The sequence below is a fragment of the Solanum lycopersicum genome, chromosome 6, assembly GCF_036512215.1.
Source record: "Solanum lycopersicum chromosome 6, SLM_r2.1".
Lineage (NCBI taxonomy): Eukaryota > Viridiplantae > Streptophyta > Magnoliopsida > Solanales > Solanaceae > Solanum > Solanum lycopersicum.
Window position 1 is genome coordinate 47,393,607 of NC_090805.1, and position 25,611 is coordinate 47,419,217.

At 31.6% G+C, this 25,611-nt stretch overlaps 4 protein-coding genes across 4 annotated transcripts; 3 read left to right on the forward strand and 1 right to left on the reverse strand.

Annotated features, from left to right (window-relative positions):
- The first annotated feature begins 1,784 nt into the window (after positions 1–1,784).
- Positions 1,785–9,233, forward strand: LOC101261627 (uncharacterized protein At1g51745). The gene is made up of 3 exons (XM_010324194.4): positions 1,785–2,500; positions 5,475–6,412; positions 7,715–9,233. Exons 1-3 carry the CDS (start codon positions 2,313–2,315, stop codon positions 8,812–8,814), a joined length of 2,226 nt encoding a protein of 741 aa, XP_010322496.1. The 5' UTR covers positions 1,785–2,312; the 3' UTR covers positions 8,815–9,233.
- A 664-nt stretch (positions 9,234–9,897) lies between these two features.
- LOC101261334 (cell division cycle 20.2, cofactor of APC complex-like) lies at positions 9,898–12,955 on the forward strand. Its single transcript, XM_004241391.5, has 5 exons — positions 9,898–10,397; positions 11,027–11,302; positions 11,459–11,728; positions 11,811–12,392; positions 12,478–12,955. The coding sequence occupies exons 1-5, from the start codon at positions 10,299–10,301 to the stop codon at positions 12,616–12,618; spliced, it is 1,368 nt and encodes a 455-aa protein (XP_004241439.1). The 5' UTR covers positions 9,898–10,298; the 3' UTR covers positions 12,619–12,955.
- Positions 12,956–13,226: 271 nt separating this feature from the next.
- Positions 13,227–13,997, reverse strand: LOC101261035 (late embryogenesis abundant protein At5g17165). The gene is made up of 2 exons (XM_004241390.5): positions 13,709–13,997; positions 13,227–13,584 (listed from the first exon to the last, which is right to left on the reverse strand). The coding sequence occupies exons 1-2, from the start codon at positions 13,795–13,797 to the stop codon at positions 13,344–13,346; spliced, it is 330 nt and encodes a 109-aa protein (XP_004241438.1). The 5' UTR covers positions 13,798–13,997; the 3' UTR covers positions 13,227–13,343.
- A 9,101-nt stretch (positions 13,998–23,098) lies between these two features.
- LOC101260734 (late embryogenesis abundant protein At5g17165) lies at positions 23,099–24,444 on the forward strand. The gene is made up of 3 exons (XM_004241389.5): positions 23,099–23,236; positions 23,324–23,454; positions 23,840–24,444. The coding sequence occupies exons 2-3, from the start codon at positions 23,336–23,338 to the stop codon at positions 24,090–24,092; spliced, it is 372 nt and encodes a 123-aa protein (XP_004241437.1). The 5' UTR covers positions 23,099–23,236; positions 23,324–23,335; the 3' UTR covers positions 24,093–24,444.
- The last annotated feature ends 1,167 nt before the right edge of the window (positions 24,445–25,611 follow it).

Sequence of the window (25,611 nt, forward strand, 5' to 3'; positions counted from 1 at the left end):
AATGTGACCGTTGGAGCGGAAATTCAAATTATTTTGAACTATGGGCTGCAAACAGAAACCCTAAGCCTCTCAATATTGGGCCTTGATGTAATGTTTTGAAAGAAAGCCCAAATATAATTCTCCTTATTTATTTAGAATAAATTTTGGACAAATTACAAAAATATACACCTTTTGTTTCATTTATTTTGATTATCCCCTATTATTTTTAAAAATCTCCAAAATCTCTTATTTCCTTAATGTATCGAGCTACATATTATGTATCCGAGCTAGTTTTTAATGTATTCTAGCCAGTATTTAATGTATCTGAGCTATATATTATGATTTTGATCTAGTTTTTAATGTATTTGAGACAATACTTAATGTATTCGAGCTACATATTAATGTATCCGAGCTTCAATTATTGTATCCTTTTTTTAAAATTTTTTTAAGGGATTAATGTAATTAGAAACTTATTAGAGATTAATTGTAATTTCATATCAAAACTATGAGATTTTTGTAATTTTTAGATTTAGCAAACATAAAAATCATATTTGTATGTTATAAATGTAGTTTGCATAATTGCGCTTTAATATGCATATTTCGATATACTTATGCAAAAGAATCAATTGTATAAGTATATTTTGAATCTATATACAGAATAAGAAAGTTTTTTTTTGTGTAATTTGTATTTTTATAAAGCGAGAAAGAGAGAAAGGCAAAAAAGAACTAGGCAGGGGAAGAATTGTATTGTATAATTACAAATGTATATGATGAAAAAATATGTATATATATTGACATACAGTTTGTTTTCGCTTTATAAAACACAAATGCAATTTTATACATTTGTGTTTGTATAAAGTGAGAGATACGAGAGAAATAGTGGCAAGCGAGATCAGGAGAGTAACGAACGAGATATTTGGGGGGAGAGGCGAACGAAAAGATATGTATTTGTATTTGTATATACAATTTTCTCTCGCTTTATACAAACACAAACATGATTTATACATTTGTTTTTGTAAAAAGTGGAAGAGGCGAGAGAGAAACTGGGAACGAGATATTTGAGGAGAGAGACGAATGTCAAAGTGTTTGCTACGGATTAAAATTAAATGAAACTATAGTTATAGTATTTAATTTTAATTAATAATTTGCTATTTATGTAATTTTCTCTATTTATTATCGTTAAATATTATTTTGTATATAATACTTGCCTTAAATTCTAATAAGTTTAAGTTTTTCTCTACGAAGTAATTATACATTTAACTTCGAGATGAAAAAGTCAAGAAAGTGTCATGTAAAATATCAAAGCTTTTTTTTTTTCTCTTTTAAGGATGGAAAATAAAGTAGTTTACAATAACTACAAGAGTGGATTTGGTTGTGTTACCAGAGAATCATATTGTAACATTATTTGTTTTAGCAAAAAAATTATGTTTTTAATTACGTAATAATAGAATTGTAGACTTTTGAAATTAGATTAAAATTTGCTTTTGAAAAACATACAATGCCAAATTGAAGTGAAAAAAGTAACATTATATTTTTTTAATATATAATTTCAATATTGATTTACTAGAATAAGTTTTCACTGAATTGTTTACTTATTTTGATAAATAATATCAATTAACACTTCGTTAATGACTATAGTCCTCGTAAAATATTGTCCTGATATATTTAAACATAAGATTATACGATTATAATACATAATATAAAGAAAGTAATTTTTTTACGAACCTTATACATTAAAGTAAAGAAAATATACAAATTTTTCAAAGCTTCCATTAGTTGTAATGTGTGACATGAGACAAAGCCACATGGTTTCAATACTATCACTAGAGCACATGAGTTGTTCATCTTTATTGCTTTTGTTTTCTTTGGCATTTGATTAATTCTAATAAATTTGAAAATGAAAATTTTAATTATAATTGAAAAATTATTTGTCACTCCATACTGTTTTAAATAATGATAATTGAATTTATATAGGGATTTTTTTAATCTCATTTTAAAATTATTTATTTATAAAATTATTACGAAAGAAGAAAAGGGACATAAAATTTATTTATTTCAACCTCTTCGATCAAAATTAGAGTCGTAGATAAAGCGCAAAATAAGATTCCGAATTATACCCAATTTTGACCGGAAACCCTATCCCTAGCCCCAAATTTTCGACCTAGCTTTTCCCATTTGCCAATCTGCAATTCCAATTCTTCGTTTATTTTCTGGAAACTCAGCAATCAAAACCCCCAATCATTTTCACCTGGCGTCGAGAATGTAGAACCAATTATTTTAGCATTTGATAGATATATTTGTGTGTTAATATACAAAATTATAGTTATAGAGAGATGGGGAGCTCTGAAACAGAATTAGGAACGGGGGATTGTGGAGTTGGGAGTATTGTTTGGGTCCGAAGGCGAAATGGATCGTGGTGGCCAGGTAAAATACTATGTCCTGATGAGTTTTCAGCTTCCCATTTGATGTCTCCACGATCTGGGACTCCAGTGAAGCTTCTTGGGAGAGAAGATGCCACTGTGTAAGTCCCTTTTTTACACTTGAATTTATCTTAAAATGGATGATGATTTTGACACAAGATAAATGTTGCATGTTGAAATTCAGCTGTAATAATGGTAAAACTCGATTATTATTGTCTTGCATGTTATTGATGCATTCTTAGTTGCAGGAAACTTGGAGTATTTTTTATAACATTGATAACACTATAATTAAATGAATTTCCAGTGAGTTTGCATTGTGATATTTCAGTTGAAATGGGGGTTGGAAGTGGGGTGCAATTAGATAAACTATTGCAAAAGTATTTCTGGACTTAATATGTCACTATAATTTGACAGTGAATAGTTTAGGATTCATAGTTAGAAGCAGAGGCGGATCCAGGATTTGAATGTTGTGGGTGTCACAAACTCATCACTAGTGATTGACATTGAATTAGGGACATATTCAATTAGTTCAATCCATTTTGGGCTAATTCAAATCGTTTAACTAGATTTTTGGTTCATAAGTAATACACGGTCATCTAACCAAAATAAATTTTGTACAATTCGATCTAATTCTTGGTCAAATACTATTGAACAAAAATGAGAAACTTAAACAAGAAAATCAAAATCTTGAACACACAATTAGACCCCTTCAATTCAAACATAATGTACGTAAAACATGATATCTACTAATTGTAACTCATGATGAGTTATATAAAAAAACAAAAGCCAAAGCAGCTATGAAAATTAACAAATTATCTATACAAATATAATAAAAAAATTAATTTTCAAAACAAAAATAAAAACTCTTGACGAAGTGCATAAAACAATCAATGATCTATCACATATCGGCCCTTGCATCCTCTGTCTTTGTTCAAAATAGTAAGAAAGGAAAAATAAAATTTAACGAATAAAATGTACTTTGGAGTAATAAAGAGGAAAAAGATTAAAATCACATTCAAGAGTAATAAAGAGGAAAAAGATTAAAATCACATTCAATTAAATATTTGGAGATCTTCAAAAAGAAAATTACGAGATAATTTTAGATAAATAAACTATCAGATGAGGATTTTTTGGACGGAGTTGAAATACAAATTGAAGAATATATGGAAATTAGGAAAAGAAGAGAAGTAAAGAAAAAGGAAAAAGGGAAATAGACAAAATGGATGGCTAGAGGCAGTGATTTGAGAAAGGAAAAAATTTAAATAAACAGATGTGTTAAAGGGGATTCGAACCTACACCTAGCGCCCGGCACCCTTGCCATTGACCAATGGATCAGAGATGATAATGCTACTACGGATTCCAACCTTTTGTATATACCATAACTCACTAAATTCCTGTGTATATGAAAATTTTAGCGGAGTGTTCGGGTGTCGTGGCACCTCACGCTACCACATAGATCCGCCCCTCGTTTGAAGTATGGACTCTTTACCATCAGTCATTATGAAGGAAGAAAATGGAAATGAGAGTCTCTTAATTGTGTGCTGATTAGCTCATGTTTCTTGTTAGATCAACATCTACAGGCTTATCGTAAAAGCTTATCTTGCGCTAAGTTGGAGAATAGTAATCGAGAATTCCCTGGTCTTGTAGGTGAAGATTATTGAGTTTAGAAGGTAAGTGCTGCTATCGGCTTAGTTGCGCGGACTCTTCACTTTTGATACCGCACCCGTGTCGGATTCGCCAAAAGTACACTACTTTTGGTGAATCTGACGTGCACCCCTTGACATTTTTGAAGAGTCCGAAAAACATAGGCTATGGGTCAAGGTAATGCAGCCTGGCTTAGGAGATTAGGACTCTTTTCATATTGGTTGAAATTCCTTTTTCTCCTTTAACTGTAAAAAGAGGAAAATACATAATGATAATAGAGATGCACCGCACCTTGAAAGCTATTTGTGGAATAGCATTGTATTGTGTCATTCCACCTCTTTCCTTAGAGGGTAAGATTGAGTTTAACCTAACCACTGGAGACTTGAGAGGAATATTATATTATATGCATTATAGTAAGTCTAGTTCATGACATTACACTATTAAAGAACAAAAAATACACAGGAGAGGAAAAAAAGAAAGAGGAAAATGTTCATTAGTTGATTCTATGGAATTGGCAGAGGGAGCTTTGGCTAAAACCTGTTGGAAACAAGGTTTCATAATGTCATCGAAAAGTTAACGAAGTTGAGGCAAGATTTTGATTCATCCTCTTGAGAGTTTTACTAGGGGATAGTCAAGCCGATGCTTGTGGATTCAGTGCCTGGATCAATCAGAAAAATGTTGCAGAATTGCAAGTGTTTAACACATACCGAAAAGGTACTAACTACTAACTAAGCCAACCATTAATTTTAGTTAATGCACCATGAATGGTCTGATGCCGCTAGCAAAGTTCTTACGTCGAGTGCTCACTCATGAGAAGACTCGAGATAGAAGTCTGGGAATGACACTTAATGAAGCAAGAACTCTGTGAACTCCAGCAGAGTTCTAACTCTTTACCTTTGTCCAATGCTGGACAACTTGTGATGAAGAGTATCTCTGTACGAGGATTTCCCTTCTCCATGTATCAATCCACATAGGGAGTACAAAATTTGGGGCTTCAAACCCTCTTTTGTTTGTTTCTTCTATTTGAGTAGGAGTCTTCTTTTAGTGTGGATCAGTGTTAAAAAATCTGTTTGGAACTAGTGGAATGGCATTATTTTGTTGGAATAAACTACTGGTTAGTTATCTAAGGCAGTAGGGCCAGTATGGTCTCTTTGAATGGGAACCTTTTCAAATCGTCACCTGCATGTGGTGAGCATCTAAGTTAAATGAAAAGCAAAATGAGGAAGCAAAGATGCTTGATTCTATTTCTTGCTAAGTGCTGCTCCCGTCTCTCTCATTCTTGATAAATAGAAATGCTACTTATAGCTGGTGGAATGCTGTATCTTCATAAGTCTATTCCACCTGTCTTAATTAAACTTTGTTTACTAGGTTCAGACACTTCATAGTCTTAGTATGGTATGTTATGGTGTTTCTCTGTGTGTATCTTACCAGGGATTGGTATAATTTGGAGAAGTCAAAGCGAGTGAAAGCATTCAGGTGTGGCGAATTTGATGATTTTATTCAACGGGCAGAAGCATCCCTAGGTCTGCCTCCGAAGAAAAGAGAGAAGTATGCACGACGTGAAGATGCAATACTTCATGCTCTTGAACTTGAGAGGCAGTTAGGTAAAACATGTGGGAGTTTAGGTTGTTCATCCACTGAGAGAACCAATAAATCTACTTATGCTTTTTCCGGAAGAGAGTCACGAACATCATCAAAATACTTGGGAAATGGGAATGAGAGACGTTTAAGATCTAAATCTCATAAACTTTCTCATAAATCTGGTTTCTTCCTTGAGGGAAAGAATACACGCAACTTATCTTCTATGCAGGAATCCAAAGATCAGAATAAGTTTAGTGGGGACGATGAGAATTCCGATGTACCTCTGAGGATGAGAGGTTTACAGGATTTGGGCCTCAGTACTGTTCCTTCAGACCATGCTGTTTCTAATGGTATTTATAATTCAGAATGCCTAGTTAATACTAAGAGAAAAAATTTGTCAGTCAAAAGGAAATTATCAGATGAAGGCTTAGCCGAAAAAATTATTGTCAAGAGGCGTGATAGGAGCTGCCTTCTTGCTCAAGGTTTGAAGAGTTCTGAAAATTTACCTGACTCAGGTTCTGTTTGCATCTCTGAGACGGGAGATGAGCAGCCAGGAGTTGCAAAGAAAAGCAGGTGTAATTTGGCCGAAGAACCTACAGTATTTTTGACTGTTGAAGAGAATAATCATGCACAGATGGAACTTTCAACATTGAAGCGTGAAGATAATGGTTCTCATCCTGCTGAATTATGTGAACAGAATGCTTCTGGGTCTGCAGAATATACTGAAAGTGGTTCTTCTGATACAGATTCTGCGGAAGATACTGATGATGAGTTGGCCACAATCTCAGGTTTCTCCCTTTTCACTCTTGTACAAGCCACCTTAATGTACATTCTTTTTCTAGACAAAACGAAGCAGCATCAAAAGTACAAAATCTTTTGTGGTTGCGCTATAATGCCTCTAAACTTTGGAACTTTGAGATCTTTGGAGCTGATTGAATAAACTTAATTATTCTAATCCCTCACTCTCTATGCTTGTGTGTTCTACTATCCCCATGTGAACCAATTCATTCCGTGGTTCTCCTTCTTGCGGTTCACATGGTATGCCTTGGTACGTTGTTCAGTCCTCTAAGTTTGTATTGGGACTTTTAGGAGTGAAGCTATCAGAAAGTGGCTGCATCTGGTTACTTCACCAACATTCTGTATCATTCTGTATCACCTTGAGCAAGTTCAAAGTAGTCTAGGCTCCTAGCATGTCGAAGTTCAGTTAAGAACTTCCATGGTTATTGTAGAAACTTGCTGCGGTGGGATTTTTTTCTTATTATGTCAAAAGAAAGAGTTTGGTATTTGGTCTTAAATACCCTCTCATGTTTGGAGTTTCGATGTGCTAGATTACTAGTAGTTTCAGTTAAAAGGAAACTGGAAGCATCCAAAACCAATGCTTAGGTCCCCCTTTTCTCAAAAACGTCTCAAGAGGTTGTAAAATATCTCCTAATCTCCCCCCCACCCCCCACCCCGCGGCGTTCCCCCCCTTCTGATACTGTAGGTGTACGAGTCAGCTTACTTGTACCTCACCTATACCACCTTTTATGTCTCAATTTAATATTTGTTTCTCCTGACTGAGGAGCGAGGTGTTGTAATTTTAGTGAGGAAAACTATAACTTGCTTTGTTCTGAGTTGGATTTTGTTGCTAATTTGGTGACTTGTAGAGTTTCTTTCAGAGATGTAATCAGGTTCTAAATCAAAGAACTTAAGCAATTCCAAAGGAAAATCACATTTGAGTGACAACTGACTAGTAGGCATGATCATAAGTTAATTTTATTTCTTGATATCTCTTTTATAATACCAAGTCGGTATTCTTTCTAATTATCAAAGAAAAAGAAACTCTAGGGAATTGGTTCTCTGGAACTGTAATTTTTTTTTAGCATCTTAACTGCAGAATTATGTCTAATTCTGATTGTGCATGCAGATTCAAAAAAAATAATAGAATAGAGTCAAAAAGTTCTGGTTGTGAGTGCATAGTTCCTTATCACTCTTTTATTATTCATTTCTCTTGACATCATGAATCAGTTCTTCCATAAGGATTGCTCCTTTAAACAGAGAAGGTAAGACAATGATCTGCTTAAGGCTAACTTAGCTTGTTGCTAATGCAGATGGTGCGGCATCTATAGAACTAGAACCAAAATATATAGGAAGATCTGAAGCACAACCTGAACGTGGGAGTATCAGCAGTGAAGAACTGGATGAAGTGACACTTACTGATGACACTTCTTCTCATGCTTATCACCAGAAATCTATTTCTGCTGGCTTTGGGGTGTCCAAATGGCAACTAAAAGGGAAAAGGAATAATCGAAGTCTTAACAGGAGGCCTCTGGATCCTTTTGATGGAAACCTTGCGAGTTTCAAGGGAAAGAGGGGTTATGTATGTCTTCAAGATGACCCCCTTACGAGATCTTGGGCGCAAAATGCTAGATATGGATCAAGAGCTCCACGTCCTGCTAGTCAAAACATGTTCAATTGTGTGGATTGGGCTTGGGATGATCCAGCAAGCAGAGGTTACTGGGAGGAGTCCGCTGAGTATTTTGATTCTGTGAATAGCTACCATCACTCTGGTGGCAGGACCATGCTGGTCAATGTGGACTTAAAAGTCCAATCAAGTTTTCAGAGAGAGCACATACCTATGATTTCATTAACGAGTAAGATAAATGGACAGGCAATAGTTGGATATCCTGTCCAAATTGAAGTGCTTAGTTCTTCTGATAGCCTCCTTTGGGCAACTGAGTGCAATTTTCCAGTATCATCTGATAATGATACTGCACTCCAACCTATTTGGAGGACTGCTCGCAGGACTGCAAATGTTCGTGTTCCGCGGCCCCATGCATCACCAGGGTTGGATAATCCCAAAGGAACCAAGCACGTCCAAGGTTTTGACTGCAACAAAAGTGTCAAAAATGCTAGTGTAAGCGGCATTGTTCAAAAGGGAAGCATGACAAGGACAACTTCCCAGCCTGCCACAGTGAGAACATTTGCAAGAAAGTCTGGAAAAAGGAATAATTTATCTTCCTATCAAAAGGTTAGAACACTTAAATCTATAGCCTTGCAGCAGAAACGTAGTGATCAGAAGGGTAGTTCCAACTGTCATCAAGTGGATGGGACAATCAAACGAGAGACACTGCCAACAGTCATTGCTTGTATTCCAGTTAAGCTAGTGTTCAGTAGGCTAAGTGAGGAATTGGTGGGTCGTCATCAATAATCATTTCTGCTGGGGCTGAAGGACATTCAATACAAACAATAACATAGTGATTTGTAAAAGTTTGGAGAAATATAATAATACTGCACCAGCTAGAAGACGGTTTTTTAGTTTATCTTTTTTGGTCCAGACAAAGGCAACCCCCATATGTATCTGATCTGAGCAGCTTGATTGTCAAGGTAAAGCAGGCAAGGCATACCATAGGAAATTGCTTAGGATGGTATTACAGTTGTACATGGTTTCTTTCATAAGTAAACTTTTTTTCTTTAGCTTTTTTCTTCAGGCATGGAAGTGTGAAAAGCTGAAGGTGGGTTAGCCACAGATAGTAGACTCTCTATATATGACATTATGTATGTAAATTGTACTAACTTAAGCTATCTATGTATGACTTGGTGCCACAAACTTGTGGCTTTTACTCTCCACTTTCCCCATGTGAAATCAAATAATCTCATTATGAACTTTCATCAGACTCAGCTGTATCTCTAAGGCAAGGAAAATCTTACTTACGCTGAAGTCTATGTCAAGTAAAAGAATGCATATAATTTTTTGTAATTTAATCAATAGTGAAGTGATGAGTTTCAAGTTTGACTTGGTTGGAGCAACTTCGTTTATTGTTTACAAAAAAAAATTGTTTCAAAAGAAAGTTTGACTCCTTGTAATTAGCTAATGCACAAGTGCCATAAAACTTGTATTTTAATGTTGAACTTGATCTTTTTTCCCTTAGATAAATGAGTTTGTTAGTTCTCATTAACACATCTTAATAAATGGTGCTATTTTTTATTTTTTTTTTGGTTGTATCCCATATTTAGTGCACTAACTAATTCAATTTTTTTGTTGCACATAAGCCTACTAACAAATTAAACAAACTAGTTCTAAATTGTAATGGACTCAATTTTAAATCTTTAATCAAGAATAAAACAATTTTAATCACCATTACATAATCACATTCCTTCCAAATTACCTGCAAATGATAAATGTTTTAATCGTCTCTTCTCGGGAGCAAAATTTATCCAATTAAATTGGATCTTTTAAAAAACTTCAATTTGTATCTCGTATAAGTTGTCTTAAGATTTCTTTTTGCTTTGTGAAACAAAAAAACACACAGATAAAGTTTCTCAACAAATTGTAAAGGAATATAGCCGTTGGAACCCTAGAATCCTCGTGGCGGCGACTAGCCGTTGGGATACAAAAAATAAAAAAGAAAAACCAACATACACATTACATAAACTCTTGATCGGTCCCCATGAAGCAATAATCATAATCATTATCTTTGTTTGCAGGACACAACTCGGGTCCTCTATCTTCTTCTTCTCTCTCTTCTCAAGCAAATCCGCAACGCGCACTTCCATTTTACTTGCTTTAATTTGTTCTTCAGTATTGTTATTGTTATTATAACTCTGATCTTCGTTTTGCAGGCTGTAATATTCTTGTTTCGTTTTTTTTATTGTGATCTCTGGTTTTGTATCTTTTTTTTTTGTGCTAACACCATGGATGCAGGATCATTGAGTTCTGTCTCAGCAAGTAAGAACAAATCTCGTTGCCCTCTTCAGGAACAATATCTACAAAAGAGAAATTCTCGGGATAATGTAAGTTGGTTCTCTACTTGCTTCCGATTATGGACTCTAGAAAGTACTAATTGTTTCAATTTATTGGTATAATCTGTGTTACACTTGGATTTTGAAATTAAGAAATAGGCTAAAAGGGAGATGGGTTTTCATATACTACGTGTCATCTGGGGTTGGGTTTAATTTTTATAGAACAAATTTGAGGTTTTATGTGAGTTTCTGATATGTGGTACTTTAGCCGAGTGTCTTTCGGAAACAATCTCTCTACCTCCGGAAGGTAGGGTCAGGTTGACATGCACTCTAACCTCTGGGTATGTTGTCGTTTTATGTGAGTTCTAAAGAGGAGGGCATTAACATAGACATTGATTGCTGATTTGGGTTATTACAGTTGGTTAGTTTCATTGCAGTTCTACTAACCACAGGTTATTTTCTCTAAAATGTACCACTTGTTTCCTTTTTTTGCCACAATTTGTATTATATTGAATTTTGAACTAAGAGGTCAAAAGGGAGATGATTTTTCATCACTTTGCCATCTGGGGTTGGCTATGATTTTGTAGAATTAATTGAGGTTACTTAGACTTGTTTTATGTGAGTTCTTAGAAGAGGAGGGCTTTGACATAGACATTGATTGTTGATTTGTGTTACTACAGTTGGATAGGTTCATTCCTAATCGTTCGGCAATGGATATGGACTATGCACATTACATGTTGACAGAGGGAAGGAAAGGTAAGGAAAATCCAGCTGTTGATTCTCCCTCCAGAGAGGCATACAGGAAGCAGCTTGCGGAAACATTCAACATGAACAGGTCCCGCATATTGGCGTTCAAGAACAAGCCACCCACTTCTGTTGAGGGTATTCCAAACGACTTCTCATCATCTGTTCACCAACAGGCGAAGACTGCTAAACCGCGTCGATACATTCCTCAGGTGAGTTTACTTAGGTTGTCTAAAGTGAGTATTACATTTCATGAGTTATTGTGCCAATTGTGCTTAACTTTTAAGTCCAAGATTTAGGCATATTGCTGTAAATAGTAACTGTTACTGAATCCCATCCTTATCAGTTTCATCGGTATATTTTTGCAGACCTCTGAAAGGACATTAGATGCTCCAGATCTAGTGGATGACTACTATTTGAATTTGTTAGATTGGGGCAGCAGCAATGTTCTTTCTATTGCTCTAGGCAGCACTGTATATCTGTGGGATGCATCTGATGGTGCCACTTCAGAATTGGTCACTGTTGACGAAGAGCATGGTCCTGTTACAAGTGTTAAATGGGCTCCTGATGGTAGACATATTGCTCTTGGTTTGAACAATTCCGATGTTCAGCTCTGGGATACAACGGCAAATCGGCTGGTTTGTTTCTTGAAATTTTCTGTTCATGTTGTTTATTTTGAGCGATTCTTATGCTAATATATGATTTTATACATTGGTGCAGCTGAGAACTATGAGAGGTGGTCACAGATCCCGAGTTGGCGCTCTAGATTGGAACAATCACTTATTAACAACTGGGGGCATGGATGGTCAGATCAGAAACAATGATGTGAGAGTGAGATCGCCAATTGTTGATACCTACCAAGGACATAACCAAGAAGTTTGTGGTTTAAAATGGTCAGCCTCTGGTCAACAATTAGCTAGTGGTGGAAATGATAATCTCCTCCATATATGGGACAGGTCAATGGCTTCTTCCAACACATCAACAGAGTGGCTTCACAGGCTTGAAGATCATACAGCTGCCGTTAAGGCCCTTGCTTGGTGTCCTTTCCAGGGTAACTTACTAGCCTCTGGTGGTGGTGGAGGTGACAGGTCCATTAAGTTCTGGAACACCCATACTGGTGCTTGCTTGAACTCTATCGATACAGGCTCTCAGGTTTGTGCCCTGCTATGGAACAAGAACGAACGTGAGCTCCTAAGTTCACATGGTTTCACAAAGAATCAGCTCACTCTTTGGAAATACCCTTCCATGGTAAAGACAGCCGAGCTCACTGGTCACACATCCAGAGTTCTTTTTATGGCACAGGTACATGATTCTTAAGTAATTTTGTTGCATTTTTTGCAGTACACAAGAAAGAAAGGAACTAATTTTCTGGTTAAATTTGTTGCAGAGTCCAGATGGTTGCACGGTGGCATCTGCAGCTGGGGATGAAACTCTTAGATTTTGGAATGTATTTGGTACTCCTGAAGTTGCAAAGCCTGCACCAAAGGCAAACACTGAGCCATTTGCTCACCTTAACCGTATTCGGTGAATTGTGAGGGACACCATATATTTATTGCGAGAGTGATTGAATTTCTGTAAAGTCTATATAGCTCAAAATGCTCATGAACCAGACAACTGCTGTATTTATTGTGTAAAATGAGATACTTTGGTTCATTTTCTGTATATGTTCGTTGGTGAAGTTCGTGTAAATGGAGGAGCTATTTGTTTGCGATAATCTTTCTTGGTCACATATAGTGACAAAAAGCATGTGTAAAAAGATAAAAAGCAAAGGTTCTTCATCATAAGAATATTGTATCATTGTGAAACCTTTGGAGGGGTTCTACTCCCTGAATAAAGATGCATATACATTTCTTACTCCCAAACAATTGGCCTAGATTATTAAAAATGTGTCCCTCCATCAGTTCCATTGTGTTTTCCTTTTTCAACTCTATCAACCTGCACTTTACAGGAACAATTTGATCCACCCAAATTCAGCCCAATCCGCCCATTTGACACCTCTTCCATTATTACATCTCTCTGAAGTTCTTAAATCTATTGAGTTTCTTTCTGTTTATCAAATTTTCAGCAACATTGAAAGAGTAATTTCTTTGGGAGGATTTGGATGGTACAACTTTTCTTCCCCAACACAGAGCGAACTTGATAGAAGTAAAAGATTCATATTATTTATAATACAAATATTTGATAGCATCTTATTCTGCACTCTTTACTACAGATTCAAATTTTTTAAAAAAATCACTACAGATTGAAAGAAATTTAAACATAAGCTGGCTTCTCAAGATCCTCGAGTGGGCGGAAGAAGGCCTTCTGTTCCAACACAGAATCTACACTAGCAGTCACAGCCCTGATACCGATATGATGATCAGTGGCTGGTCCAAACACACCAGTATGAGGATGAGGAGTCCAGTACTTATCCGATTTCGCCTTGATCACTTCATCTGGCACCAGCACAGACTCCTCCAGATTCTTATCGTACACTGATGCATGCACTGCCCTCCTGCACAAAAAACACACACATATAAATAAGGATCAAGGATCTGAACTTTACGACACAAACCATTCAATTTCCTGAGTTCGAAATCAATGAAGTACTACTTATTCAATGATTTTCTAATACATACACAAGATCCGAGCCAAAACTTTGATTAATATAGTTCAAAAATCCCTTCTTCAAGCTAACGAATCCACGGTTCTGTAAACTGGTGGCCATTCAAATATGGATTACTAGTTTGAAAAAAAAGGGATTAAAGTTCTTAATTACTACTTTTCAACACAATAAAGCAAATGAGTAAGAAGAATTAGATGAAATGCTCAATGTAATGATGATTTTGAGTCTCCGCCTCTATTTCTCTATTTATAGAGAAAAACTCAAGACTTCAGAGTGGACTACAGTAACAATTTACTAATTTTATTAATTATTACTATTATTGTTTACTGTATATTAAACAAAGATTACCAAGGATGTATTAGCAATAATATTTGATTACTCTTGCATTAATTCAAACTAATCTTTGTGCCATCTTATTTTTTGGTCACATAAAGTCTGTGGACTAGAAAAAAAAATTCTTTGTGCCGTCTTATTAATTTTATTATTTTTTTTTAATATATCCTTATAAATTATTATTTACTTCATTTACTTTTAATTATTTAAGGTGCGAAAAATATGGAAGACAATTTTTTTTCCTGTTCTTCCTTTATAGCATTAAGTACTCATTCAAAATTATTTTTTCAATTCAATTCAATATTTTTTTAAGGGATTGAACTAGTTGCATTTATTATGTTTTGTTTTACTACATTAAAATTCAGAATTAAAATACCGTGTCACTAAAAGTCATTGTGTATAATACGAGTAAACGCATAATTTGTTAGGTTATGGAGTCTGATTAATATATATAACTGTTTACGCGGTTTAACCTTAGGTTTTACTATTTATTCTCTGTAACAAAAAATACTCTGATTTATTAATAAAAATATACCTCACTGTCGTGGAAGTTTACTCACGGGGTGTTACCACGAAATATTGGATTTTCTCTTTCTCTCTCTAGATCTCTCGTCTCTTTCTCTTGAAAGTTCTTGTGTTCTTCATTCATCAAGTGTGTGTGCGTGAATTTGATCCTAACATAATTATGGCTAAATATACTTATTAAGGATATTATCAATATCGCATTAATTTATTAAAAGATGAGAACCATTGTAATTTTTATTTATGGTCATGAGGGATACTTAAACCTCTGTCAGCTGTGATGTTATATTGAACTAAATGAATTATTTATTTATGAGAATATAGTGGCATGACTTTTATCTTTTAAAAACATGTGAAGGTGGATGGCTGGATAAAACTTGTGACTATATAAAATGGGGGGGCTGGTATAAAAAATAATAATTGGATCATTTTGACTTCAATATTAAATTTAAAAAATGAATGTACTCTTAAAAATTAACTTATGAAAAAATGATATTGTTTAAAATTATAATAAGAAATCCATTTGCCCGGCCTACAAATGGACTCCAATATTTTATTTCATTTTCATAAGATTGAATAAATAGAAGAAAATATTAAATAAAATATCTAGTACTCTAGCTTTATGATTTTTTTTTTTAAGTTTATGTTTTTCTATCGACTATGTAACAGTAAGCTCCCAATTAGAACTCTTGATAAAGCCACCAGATTAAAGTCAAAGCTCACATGTTTAATTATTAATTAGCTAAATTAGCCTCTAAGTGCGACACTGTGATTTTAAAAGTTTTTTGCATAGATTTCACCACTCCCACGAGAGAAAACTAAACTTAATTAAAAAATTAAAAAATATATGATAATTGAACTACAATTAAAAATTTAAAAGGTAACGTATATTAACTTTATACAATTTAATAAAAAGTTTGTCATTATTAAGTTATTTCTTCTTATCTTCCTTAATTTTGATAATAAAATTATATCATATTTATTAATAGTGGGATATGAAAAATAATTTGTGAAATTAATTGAAGTATGCATAACCTAATTCAAATACTGTGATTAAAAAAAGGGATAATTATATAGAATGACAAATTAATAATATAAAATAAATATAGTAGCTATCCTTTAATATATTTGTGTTCCATAACATACTGTTTGTCAGTCCCTCTAACGCATGCAAATACATCAGAGTTGGCTCGATAGTGTTAAAAAAAAGACATGTGTCTTAGGCCTCAAATTTTAGGGGCCTCATTTTTTTTTAATAATAATAGGTTATAAGTTATTATCTTTTAAACAAATATTGAATACTATTTGTAGAAAAAATAAACAATTCATGAAAAAGAAGGGATTAATAGAAGAAATTCGACATATTTAGAGTATTATATCTCATGAGAAATAATTTAAAATAAGAATGGTTATATTATCAAATGAAAACTAGAATAAATCAATTATATAAGAGTTATTAACAATTTAAGTTTAAGGCCCTACTTGTCATGAAGAAGTGCAATGCAAAAGAACGCCTTTTTTCTGGAGGCCTCAGGCAGTGGGTTTTTACTTGAGGTCACTAATACGCTTGAGTCGCCCCTAAAATACATATATCTTCATCCTATACACTTATAATTATATAATACAAATATTTCCCAGAACAAGTCTCTTTTGCCTTTCTCATTTTATACAAATTCAAATTGTATATAATTTCTCTCTTTCTCGTTTTATACAATTCGATTCAATTGTATATTCCCTGCACAAGTCTTTTTATCTTTCTCGTTTTATACAAATTCAAATTGTATATAATTTCTCTCTTTCTCGTTTTATACAATTCAATTCTGCCTTTCTCGCTTTCTCGTTTTATATAATTCAAATTGTTTATAATTTTTCTCTCTCATTTTGTACAATTCGTTTTATACAATTCGCTTCAATTGTATATGTATAGCAAATTATACATATACAAATTTGCTATGAAGCGCAATTATATAAACTTTGTTATAACATACAAATATGAATTTTATGTTTATTATACGTGAAAGTCGCCAAAAAGAACTATTGCAACTTGCAAGGGTCTCACAGCTTCCACTAGCAAACATTTAACTTTATAAAATGAAACTATAAGATCGTGAAACACCATTAAAAGATAAACTTATAACTTTATAAAATGAAACTACAAGATCGTGAAACACCATTACATGATAAACTTTTGTTTTTTAAAAGCAGTATGTATTTTAAAAATAGTTGAATTCCAAGATATTTTACGTTTCAGTCTAAATTGTTAGGCCACAGAAATAAGTAGTGCAACTAATTAAAATATATCTTAAAGTCTTATTTAGGAGCCTGGTAACCAAGTTTGAAAATATTTACTTAAAAGTATACATATGATGAAACATATTTATTACTAATATAAAAATCCACTCAACTAGTCAACTGAAATCCCCGTGTTGTACCCGTTTCATTCGTTTTAGGGATAATAACTAGGCGGGGTGAGATATGATAAATTAATTTTTTTTTAAAAAAATATTAAACAAAATAAAATAAGTTAAAAAATTTGTCCCGCCTTATTTTATTTACATTTTCGGCTTATAATTATTTTTGTGAGTAGTGAAAATGTCAAATTATTTGTGAAGATGAAATATTCGTATAGAAATTAAAGATAAAAGGGCATATGCAAAGTTATTATTCTATTAAACGTGTGGTGGTCACATATATAATACTAACGTGCCGTTGAGTACTAATTATAATATCCATTGATTGATTATTGCAGTATTTATTCCAAAACTTTAAGTAGCAACCGATAATACATTAAATCTAGTGGGACAGGAGAATAAAATGACATTAAATTGTACTTTCCTTAGCAACATCAACACGTGTTTTATTTATATGAACCAAACATCAAAACATTTGGATCGGAGATTAATAAAAATAAAAGGTATAATGCATAAGTATTTTTTTAATTTATGTCTAAAATTTTAGAGATATATTTATACTATTTAAAGTCCTATTATCCCTAAATTTATTTTATAAATAGTGTTCTACCACTTTTTGGCCTACGTGATACTATCTCGTTGGTTCAACATTGATTGCTTTTTTTGTTCAAGCTAGTGTCACGTAAGTAAAAAATAAAATAAAAAACTACTTATAAAATAAGTTAAAAATTAATATAAAACCTTAATATAGTATAAGTGAGTTTTATATTACATGCTCACGATAACAATAGAGCGAGACAGACAGGGTTTAACATGACGGGTTGGGCAAGAAAAGATTTAACCGAGACAGGTCAAATTAATACACATTTTTTTGAGAAAATAATGCACGAGGGGGCTAGCTAGGCAGGTGGCTAGGAATATAACTAACCAGAAGTAACTTCACAACCTAATAAAATATGTGTGAAATTAATAATGAAATTGATAAAACTTTAATTAAATAACATGAAAGACAGGTTCCTCCATCAGTTAGAGCCTCTGCCAGATCAAACATTAACACTTAAGCCTCTCGATGTTAAAAAAAATTGCATAAGTATCTTCTAAGTTATATCAAAATTTTAGAGACACATTTTTAGCTGATTAGATTTTCTTATAAACGACGAGATTAGCATAAAAGTTTTATTTATGGTTGATTTAGTGTTTGTGAAATTAGGTCCTACGTCTAACTCACACTCCAAAAGCTAGCTCAAAGGAAGGAGGATTGCCCAACCCTTATAAGGAATCCACTAATTTCATTAATCAATGATGTGAACTTTTTTGTCATTCTTTAACACCCCACCTTACGCCTAGTGCTTACCATCTGGTGCGTGGACAATTTTGATTTTGAAAGCCCCAACATTGAGAGAGATGGGCCCTGCTATGATACCATGTGAAATTAAGTCTTAGGTCTAACTCACACCCCAAAAGCTAGCTTAAAGAGAGGAAGATTGTCCAAACTTTATAAGGAGTCCACCAATCTTATTAACTAACAATGTAAACTTTTTTGTCACTCTTACTCTTTAATAGTATTTTCTTTGAAAAATATGGTTTATAAAAATGTTTGATGAGAAATTGTTGATTGAAAGATTTTCATACACTATCAATATAATTTAATATATAGTGTTACTTATTAATTATAACTTATATCCAGATTATTAATATATAATTTATAATGATTTATAGGTATCTGTTCACCTACATGTTGCATGCATCAATTTATTTTACATCGTTAATATATAAAAAGCCTAAATTCCTACCTTTTAAAAAACTGTACGTTTTATAAGTACTCCACATGTGTATGTGAGAAAGGATAAATGGGAAGAGAATCTAATTTATGGAATTTGAATCCTCTTTACATTTAAACCTAAAAAAAAATAAAAAAAATCTACATATATAATAAGAACGTTTTTCTTTTTAAAAAAAAAAATTCTTTAAAATGATCTATTCCTTTCCCATGTCAAACAACATGCTTCATACCTGTTCTGTTGTATATCATCTTTCGATGCAAAACAATAATTTCTTTATAAAAAATATGGAATAAAATCTAGCCAAAAAAGTTATAGCATATATTTTAATTAAAAGAAATAATATTTAGGAGCTAAAATGTGCTATTAGGAAAAGAAAATTAGTTAGTCAACAACTTCCAGCTCTTGTTCTGTTGCATGCATGACAAATGCCAATTAAATTAGTGACGTATGTTATGAGCAACTTCCCCACTTATTTAAGAAAAAATCGACAAAATGAATTGTATGTTTTGCTTAAATCACCTTTAATTTATAATAAAGTAATTAATTTGGATTTTGATTAGGAAGTTTGTACTGTACTTTTGCTAAGAGCTACAAATGTTATGTGATCTACTGTGGTTTTAAATATAGTGAGAACATAATTTTGATGATCCAAATTGAGTAGTAATTATAGCAAGAGTACTAAAACTAGTGGTAAAAGTAAAAAAAAAATCTACGATGTTCCTGCTTATGTTAAAACTTTTTAAGGTCCGCCTCATGGATCCCAGTTGAAAGAGATAAATTGAACAAGTATGATCGTTCCTTGTTGGGATGTACTATTAAATCTAAATTAGGGTTATCTGCAAAAAAACTACGATAAAACTGTTTATGAATATCTTCGCAGAGTGAACTTGATTTAATCCTATACTTTTGTGATGAATTGTCATAAAATTATTATGTTTGCTACAAGTAATTTAATTAGATTTGGCTACGTACACCACTAAGGCACCAACTAAAAGAAGTTTAATAAATAGCTAAAAGTTATATCGAAGTTAGTGCTAATCACCTTTTATCCTTAAAGAGATATATGTTTCTGGTTTGAAGCTCTAGAAATAAAATTTTCTATGATAAAAATCTTTATTCTAAAATAAGATTTCTAATGTAATTTAAATTACTTGAACATCAAAGTAAATATCGAAAAGCTACGTGAGAAACTAAAAAATATGTGCAAGAATTTTTTTTTTCCTCATCTCCGAAACCAAAAGCTTAAGCTTAGGAGAAAATAGGAAGTTGTTTTGTTCTCTAATCCACTAAAGTAAATCAATTAATGATGACATGCAATTAATTAAGCTTCAGAATAGATACTACAATACTTAATTACTATTTGATCACTAATCACCAGAAATTAATTTAGCAGAACAAAATGACTTTAATTTTCTCTTTTTCGAATGATATATTATCTTTTCATTATATATATATAAATAAAATCTCCCAAAAAATGCATGTGGAGTTTGACTTCACTTTAGTACCTTTCTCAAATCATGTTCTCAAACAAAGCAACATGTATTCAAACTAAAAAGAATAATTGAGATTGGATTATATCTCCTATTATTATTTTCTAGTAGTACTTTACTTTGTATGCAAAAAATAAAGTAAATTAAGATAAATGTGCATCTTAATTAAAAACATGAATAAGTTTTAGCCAGCCACGAGTAATGACACCACTTATATTCATGCGAAAAAAATAGTAGCACCGAATATTACTAAAGATATAATATAATAAAATAAATAAAAGTATTAACTTTTGATAACTAAAACTTTTTATTTATTTACAATTTTATACAACTGAACATGTAGAAGAGGGAACAAGCAGAGGTTTAAGTACAAGTTTGCTAAAGAATTATCAGCTTATTATATTTCAATATATTTTACAATATTTGAAACTCTTTAACAAAGTTTTTTTTTTTTTGAATAATTACATAGACCTTCCTATAAGTTTGTTTCACAAAATTTAGTATTTTTCAATCCTACACTCATCTTCTTTGTAATATTCATTTTAACTTAATTAATATTAATTCAAAATAATAAAAATATGATAAATTTGTCGTTTTTAATTTATACTTCCAAAACAAAAATTATCATCTTTATATGATTTTCAATGCAAATCAATATCTCGTTATCTCTTTTGTCTGCTACTATGAAAACCGAACAATGGTTTTATTCTATCTTTGCCTATTACGAAAATACCCCTTCGTTTCATATTAGTGTTCATTTTTTTTTTCACGTCACTTAAAAAATCATAAATAAATAAAAAAAATTGCTGATGAAACTCTAAAAAAAAAATTATACTTTAAAAAAAAGAGAATTGATTGTAAGGGTAAGATGGAAATTTTTAAAATTCATGTTATCTTAATTTTGTAATTTAGTAAATAATTTAAGACGATTATTTACAATGAGATTGACAACTAAAACGCAATCGTCGCCTAAATTTGTTTGGATGGAATTATATTATCAAAGCTCTCAATGATTTAATTTTTAATTTTTTTTATGACTTCATTTGTAAAAATCAAATTTAATGGTTGTTTGTAAAAGAGTGGAAATTAATTGCTTCACACCAGAGTTGCCCATGGATTTGGGAGAACCTAGCTACCTACTCTAAAAAAAAATTAAAAAAATTGTCAAGATTAGACCAAACAAACGTACCAATTTAAAAAGTTTAATAAACGGAATTAAGGACAATTCGGTTAAATTACAACTCATTATATAAATGATAAATAACATTTAAAAAAAAATTAAAGGAAATAAACACAGTAGTAACACAAATAACAAAGGTGTTATAAATACTATTTCACCCGTCTCAAAAATATAATATTGTTTTGCCCTTATAACTATGAATATTAAGTCCTTCAAGATGCCTCAGTTGGTTTAGAGGGTGACTATCCATACGAATGATCTGGATCAATCCCTTCACAATGTCTTTAAAGTCGAATATGTCACATATGAATTGACTAATGCGATTTACATTGCAGATTATCCTAAGATTTCAAAAAATATATATATATATATATACGAATATCGACTTATGCTTCACCAATTTATTTCGCAACAATTTATGTCGCAAGTAAAATAGGATGAGACATTGATGGAACCAACGTGTTAGTGATTGTACACGGAGATTATATTAGGGGCAACTTTAATTTCCATGAGTAATCAACATTAGTGATAAACTATTTCTAAATAATAATAATATTAATATTTTTATCTCTACATCATGGCAATCCCTGTTATAGATTTAATTCTATGTGACGTTGTTGTACGATTTTAATTAAAATGATTAAGCATGGATACTGCGTTAATCTAACGGAATGCCTAACTTGGTGAAAAGGGACCAAATAAGAAAATGCGTGATGGAAAAATATTAATCCTTTTTGGCCACACTCCAAAGCTCAAACGTTATTGAATTTATGTTATGTTTTTATAGTACTTTATATAATATATTTTAATTAATACTTTTTAATCAAAAATAGAAAAAAATTAATTTATTTTAAAATAAAAAAATGTTATAAATTTTTAAAATTTCTGATCATTTGATTATTATTTTTTTAAGTTAGGAGATTTATCTACGATGTAGTTCTATTAAATTTTCGGTGTGTCTTTAAGAATACTATTCTCTCCTCAATGTATTTAAGGTAATAAAGTATATCTTTCTAAGATAGAATAATTTGCTCACCAGTCTGGCCATACCACAAACTCTAGTGAACAACTTACGAATCACTCGACAGACAACAATAAATCACACAAGATTAATTTTTAGAAAAAACCAAGAAGAAGAAGATTTGTTTGTACATAAAAAAAGAAGAAGAGAAAATCACTTTATTTATGATCAACAAAACTAGTTGACTATGTGCTTATTGTGGTTTATCAAAAAATAAATAAAAATAGCAGTTCATAGAAAAATTTCATAACTTATCAGAAAAGTCATAACTCAGTCAGGGTCAACAGATGCTATTTCGAAAAGAAAAAAACATTTCATTTCTCAGTCACATTCTTTAAAATCCAACAAAAATACTATCTCGATTTATTAAGTTATGTATTTTTATCTAGATTAATATTATTATACTCCCTCCTTTCATTATTGTTTGTCATGTTTCAATATTTAGAATCAAAATATATGTACTTTAACTAACATTTAAGATTAATTTTTTTATCATATTTATATGCAAAAAATTGTAATTTATAAAAATTTTCATTTAATTTTTGAATATCTAAATTTTTAATTTAAACTATCAAATTAATGTAATCTAATTTAACTTAGAAAATTAATTAAATTAACTTTAAAAAATAGAACACGAGGAATAAAAGTAAACGAACTGTTTAATCAATGCTAAATTAACACGGTCACCCACTCGAGTAACTTTTTCCTTTTTATTTCCGAGTGACATATGAAAACGCACACAGATTCCATTTCCTCTGGTGTTTTCACTATTATAAATAAGAGAAACAGATCGCTATAACGTATACTTTTCTCTTCTTATAATTATTAGCTCATAATTTACTTATTATTACTGTTTAATAGCCATTTTTAAACATCTTCTTTTTCAGAATTGCATTTGCATGGCCACTAATTTACAGAAACGTGGACTGGTAAGCTTGGGGAAACGATTTGTGAACCAGATAACTTATTCAACTTCTCGAAATTCTGCCAACTCATCATCTACTGCGCTCTCTGGCAGGTATACTCTGAACCAGCAGTGGCTCAAGCATATTAGTGGCCTAAAACAAAAATAAAACAAGCTTTAAATTTGAATTGTTAATAACTTTAATATAGTTGATTTCTTTTAGTTTTTAATTAATAATATAACCATTCTTATTTTTCATGAGATATAATACTCCAAATATGTCATATTTCTTCTAATCTGAATTCTGAATTCTTATAAACATCAACTTGTACTATTATGGATTAATACTTATTTATACGTATAAAATAAAATTTTGATTATGGTTACTAAGTTCTACCTTACCCGAACCTGTAACTTTCTCTCTAGCTCTGTCCTTGATCAGTTCGAGTTAATTACTTTCAATTTGTTTTTTTTTTAAATCTAATTATGTTATGTGCAGGAATGTGGTGCACACGTCAGTGTATGACAAGAATATAGAGGAATATGTGTCATCGTGGGTACCTGATGAAATAATCGAGGTAGAATCGGACAAATACAAGTACTGGACTCCTCATCCCCAAACAGGGGTGTTTGGGCCAGCTACTGATCACATTATAAAATATGGTTCTCAATTCTCCACGGTAGATTCTGTGTTGGAACAAAAGACATTTTTTCGTGATTTCGAGGATCTGGAGAAGCCTAGTTATCCTTAAGTTTCAGAAAACATCACAACAGAAAATACTACTAGCAGGGAAGGTGAAAGAGGTGTTTCGTTTGTTGTGTTCTATGAATATGTGATATGTTTAGTTAATTAATGGAAGTATAATATGGAGTATGTATAGAATAAAACTAGCTACTCTGTGTGGGCTGCTTTTAAATGGTCATATGGTGCAATACATACGATCAAACTTCTCTGTAATATCGTTTGTTTGTCCAAATTAAAAAAAAAAGTTAGTATTGTATAGAGAATATGTAATAGAACATAAGATTAAAAGTTGGTTCCAAGAAGCTATATTGTTACAATGAAATCTATATATATAATAAATCTAAATCAAGAATTGCTGATGTGGCAATGCCTCTAAGGGCTGAATTTTTTATTTATTTATTGCAGATTTTTTGTGTAAAGTTTTTTTTCATTTTAAAATATAAAATATTATTAAATATTTTTATAAAATATGAAAGCATAGTATATAATCACTCCCTCATTAAATCATACATAAAAGCTTCAGTTATCAAATTCTTACCTTAAAAATATTTTTCTTAATTTTAAAATTTAAGAAAATTTATTCTTTACACTTAATTAGAGAATTTGAAAAGTTTTTTAACATTAACTTTTGAATACTATATAAACCATACCATTAGATTGCTACATGTTGGACATGAGATTGTTTATAAAAGATGAAAGTCGGATGAATATGATGGTGTCGAGATAGCCATGGATTTCTGCGCTGCTGATCGAAGAAGACGACTGAATATGGAGTTTGAAAACCTCTGAAGCTTTTTCCATTCTTTTGCATTTGTTTATTTACTTTTCTTTTTTTAAATTTAGTTAGTGCTACAATTTATTTTTTTTATTATTGAGAATCGATCCACTTTTGGAATTGATAGTTATACTATTTTTTAATTTTTATTGATTAATGAACCTTGATAGAACATTTGTGTTTTTTCTTTAAAAAAAAAAATATTTCATGTAATATAATTAAAATTTAAGTTTAATTTGCAGTCATTTATTTTGTAACATATTTTAATTTTTTATTTTCTCTAATCTATGAAATCTGAAAAAAAAATCAAATTTCTCATCATTATTACAATTTATTAATTTTCATTTTCCTTTATCATTACTACAATTTATTATTTTTATTGAAATTCTTTTTTCTACCTTCTATTTTTATAATTTTCTAAAAGGAAATGTATTTAACTCCGATCCTTATTTCCATAATTTAACATTGTACCTTCTATTCCTATTTTTTTTTTATAGATATGTATGTTTTATTTATGTGTCCTTTTATTACCATGAATATGTTCTGCCCATTTTTTCTCAATTAATTTCATTTAATTTGTTGTAAAATGTTGAAAAAATTAAAATATCTTATTTTTATCATTAATAAAATACTATTAGTTAATTTTTCTAAAATTTTTCTTTCATTCTCCTAAATTTCTTTCGTTTATTAAAAAATAAAACACTTCTTAAATTCTGATAAATTTCTATCACGCTCATTTTTAAAGATTTTT

Coding starts and splice junctions, on each gene's coding strand:
- LOC101261627 (XM_010324194.4), top strand. CDS start 2,313: ATGGGGAGCTCTGAAACAGAATTAGGAACGGGGGATTGTGGAGTTGGG. Junction 2,501..5,474: donor GGGAGAGAAGATGCCACTGT/GTAAGTCCCTTT, acceptor GTATCTTACCAG/GGATTGGTATAATTTGGAGA. Junction 6,413..7,714: donor TGAGTTGGCCACAATCTCAG/GTTTCTCCCTTT, acceptor TTGCTAATGCAG/ATGGTGCGGCATCTATAGAA.
- LOC101261334 (XM_004241391.5), top strand. CDS start 10,299: ATGGATGCAGGATCATTGAGTTCTGTCTCAGCAAGTAAGAACAAATCT. Junction 11,303..11,458: donor CGCGTCGATACATTCCTCAG/GTGAGTTTACTT, acceptor ATATTTTTGCAG/ACCTCTGAAAGGACATTAGA. Junction 12,393..12,477: donor GAGTTCTTTTTATGGCACAG/GTACATGATTCT, acceptor AATTTGTTGCAG/AGTCCAGATGGTTGCACGGT.
- LOC101261035 (XM_004241390.5), bottom strand. CDS start 13,797: ATGGCCACCAGTTTACAGAACCGTGGATTCGTTAGCTTGAAGAAGGGA. Junction 13,585..13,708: donor AGTTTTGGCTCGGATCTTGT/GTATGTATTAGA, acceptor TTTTTTGTGCAG/GAGGGCAGTGCATGCATCAG.
- LOC101260734 (XM_004241389.5), top strand. CDS start 23,336: ATGGCCACTAATTTACAGAAACGTGGACTGGTAAGCTTGGGGAAACGA. Junction 23,455..23,839: donor TCTACTGCGCTCTCTGGCAG/GTATACTCTGAA, acceptor TGTTATGTGCAG/GAATGTGGTGCACACGTCAG.